The sequence below is a fragment of the Eucalyptus grandis genome, chromosome 8 (assembly GCF_016545825.1).
Source record: "Eucalyptus grandis isolate ANBG69807.140 chromosome 8, ASM1654582v1, whole genome shotgun sequence".
Lineage (NCBI taxonomy): Eukaryota > Viridiplantae > Streptophyta > Magnoliopsida > Myrtales > Myrtaceae > Eucalyptus > Eucalyptus grandis.
In genome coordinates, this window is record NC_052619.1 from 50,285,798 (window position 1) to 50,288,013 (window position 2,216).

Consider the following 2,216-nt stretch of genomic DNA (forward strand, 5'->3'; position numbering starts at 1 on the left):
GCCACTCAGAATTGGATAGAGTCAACTTTCAATATACGGAGATTTGGTATGTAGTCCGAAGGCCATCCTAATTTCGGCAGTCAGAAATTAAGGCCAGGAGCGTAGATGGGGGACAGAATCGTTTGACTTCAGGCAGCTAGCAATTACCACCAATTCTTAGGAAAGGCCTCCGTGCCCACGTTGTAGATGTTCCAGCTGTAAAGTTCATGATGGGATTTTACTTCACGACGGCAGCGATAGAGCTCTAGCTAGATGGATGGCCTTGGTGGCGATTTAGGGTGTGGGGCTCATCTCATCTGAAAGTCATTGCATGACTCACTCAACTAATGGCAATGCTTCAGTCCTGAGGAAGTGGCCAATGTGCGCAAAATTTCTATCTCTGGTTGGACTGTCCTTGTCGAGACTGCCCTTTTTCGTAATTCTTATTAGAATTAGATTACCTTGTTGGATTGTCGCCGAAGTAATCTAGTTATAAGATACCACAGCGCTCATGCTTATGTAAAAGCTGCCTGACTATTTTACTAGAGGGTCATGAATGATGATCACCTCTCTGCTTTGAAAAGTATAAATTACTTCTCAAACACACCAGAAAAAATGTGACGGAAGATAATTTTTTTTTTTTTTAATCAAATGCAGACATCTAAAAGAATCGCACAAGAATGTTTAGCTCCTCACACAGCCAGAAGGCTCACAACTCCAAAGCATACTCCTATTGCCCAAGTAAAAGTCGAACTTCCTCCGTTGGCCGATGACTTGGGTGATTCCGCAACAGTTCCGCTCGGGGCAACTGATCCTACGGAAGTGTCGCTTGGTGGAGCCAATCCTGGGGTCGCTGCTGGTGAGGATTCGGGTGTTTTAGGAGCCAGAGCAGAACGTGGAGGACTGGCCGGAGATTCTGCTGGAGGAGAGGCTGCTGGAGATCTCAACGGCGGGGAAGCAGCTGGGGATCTCTGCGGTGGGGTGGCTGGAGATGTGGGTGGGGGGTGGCAGGAGATGTGCTTGGGGGGTGGCAGGAACGGCTGGTGGTGGGGATGAAGTGGCTGCGAGGGTGTCTACTTCGAGCTTCATTCCTGCGGTGCAGTGTCCCGGGTAGAGCAAATGAAGTATCTCTTGCCCGGAGATGTGAGGGAAACAGTGGTGGATCCGCCAGTGCTTGTTTTGATTGGGCTGGTTGCTTGGCAAGAGTCGTACTCTGCCTTGTTGACTTCGGTTACATCATGGCTTGGCGCGTACTGAAAGACTATAAAGAATAGAGTGCACCGCTTAGTATCGATTGTATTGCTCTTGCTCAAAGATTTTGGCATGGAAGTGAAGCATCAAGTGCGTAAATAGAGCCATTTTGACAGAAATTTTTGCAAGAACCCCTTTGTATAGAAAGCGTGTGATTTAGGACCACACAATGACTAGATTCATTTAGGAGGCTTTCATTCCGATTGAGGATTTATGATCTACCCGTGATGACATTGAAACTCAAATAAAAGGTCTATTCGTAGAAGTGAATACAAAATATTTTGGGTTCCCCCTAAAAATAGCATGATGGGTTATCATATATGTTTGTTTTTTTCTATAGAGAATCAAGTCATGGACGTCCGTAATATCCCAATTTTGAATGTCATTGCTTTTCAAGTACTTCACACTTCTAGAAAGAATAAAGTATCTGCAAATGCTACCACAAGTTGAATGACAAGTCACAAGTAAAACCCTTGAGATACAATCAAGAATGCAGATCATCCCAACTGGAGCATTGGGATATTTACTTACCCAGAGTATCTCCTGCTAAGAACTTCTGAGATGATGCCCAGGTCTGGACATTGGTAGCCATGTCCCACCCGCCGTTCGGGCCTCCAACCGTGTAGCTAGCTGCCGCGGCTAGTTCGATCAGCAACGCTGCTATGACGAAGCAAGTCAACGATCTGAGAGTTGCCATTTCTGATTTTTGTCACAGGATTGCAGAAGAGAGGCTCAATGGGAGGTCTTGAATTGGCAGCTCTGTCTTCGCGAGGGCGCTTGTATATATAGAGATAGGGGGAAGCAGAGCAAGTGGATACAGAGAGTAAGTAATATTATTTTTCATGAGTTGTTAATCGGGGTTGGTTTTGACATCTTAAGAGCTTCTTGGCTCGTGACAGGTTGTTCACCAGATTTGGAGATCTAATCGACTCGTTAATCTTTTGTTTTTCTCCCTTCGTTGACTTGGCTTGCATTCCATGTTATCC

The 2,216-nt window shown here is 45.7% G+C and overlaps 1 protein-coding gene across 1 annotated transcript; it reads right to left on the reverse strand.

The window, feature by feature from the left end:
* Window positions 1-671: 671 nt before the first annotated feature.
* On the reverse strand, window positions 672-1,969 carry LOC104439896 (uclacyanin 1). Its single transcript, XM_010052902.3, is given in 4 exon segments — window positions 672-983; window positions 985-1,091; window positions 1,094-1,240; window positions 1,762-1,969. Coding segments are annotated over 4 exon segments (732 nt in total). The 5' UTR covers window positions 1,928-1,969.
* Between the last annotated feature and the right edge of the window lie 247 nt (window positions 1,970-2,216).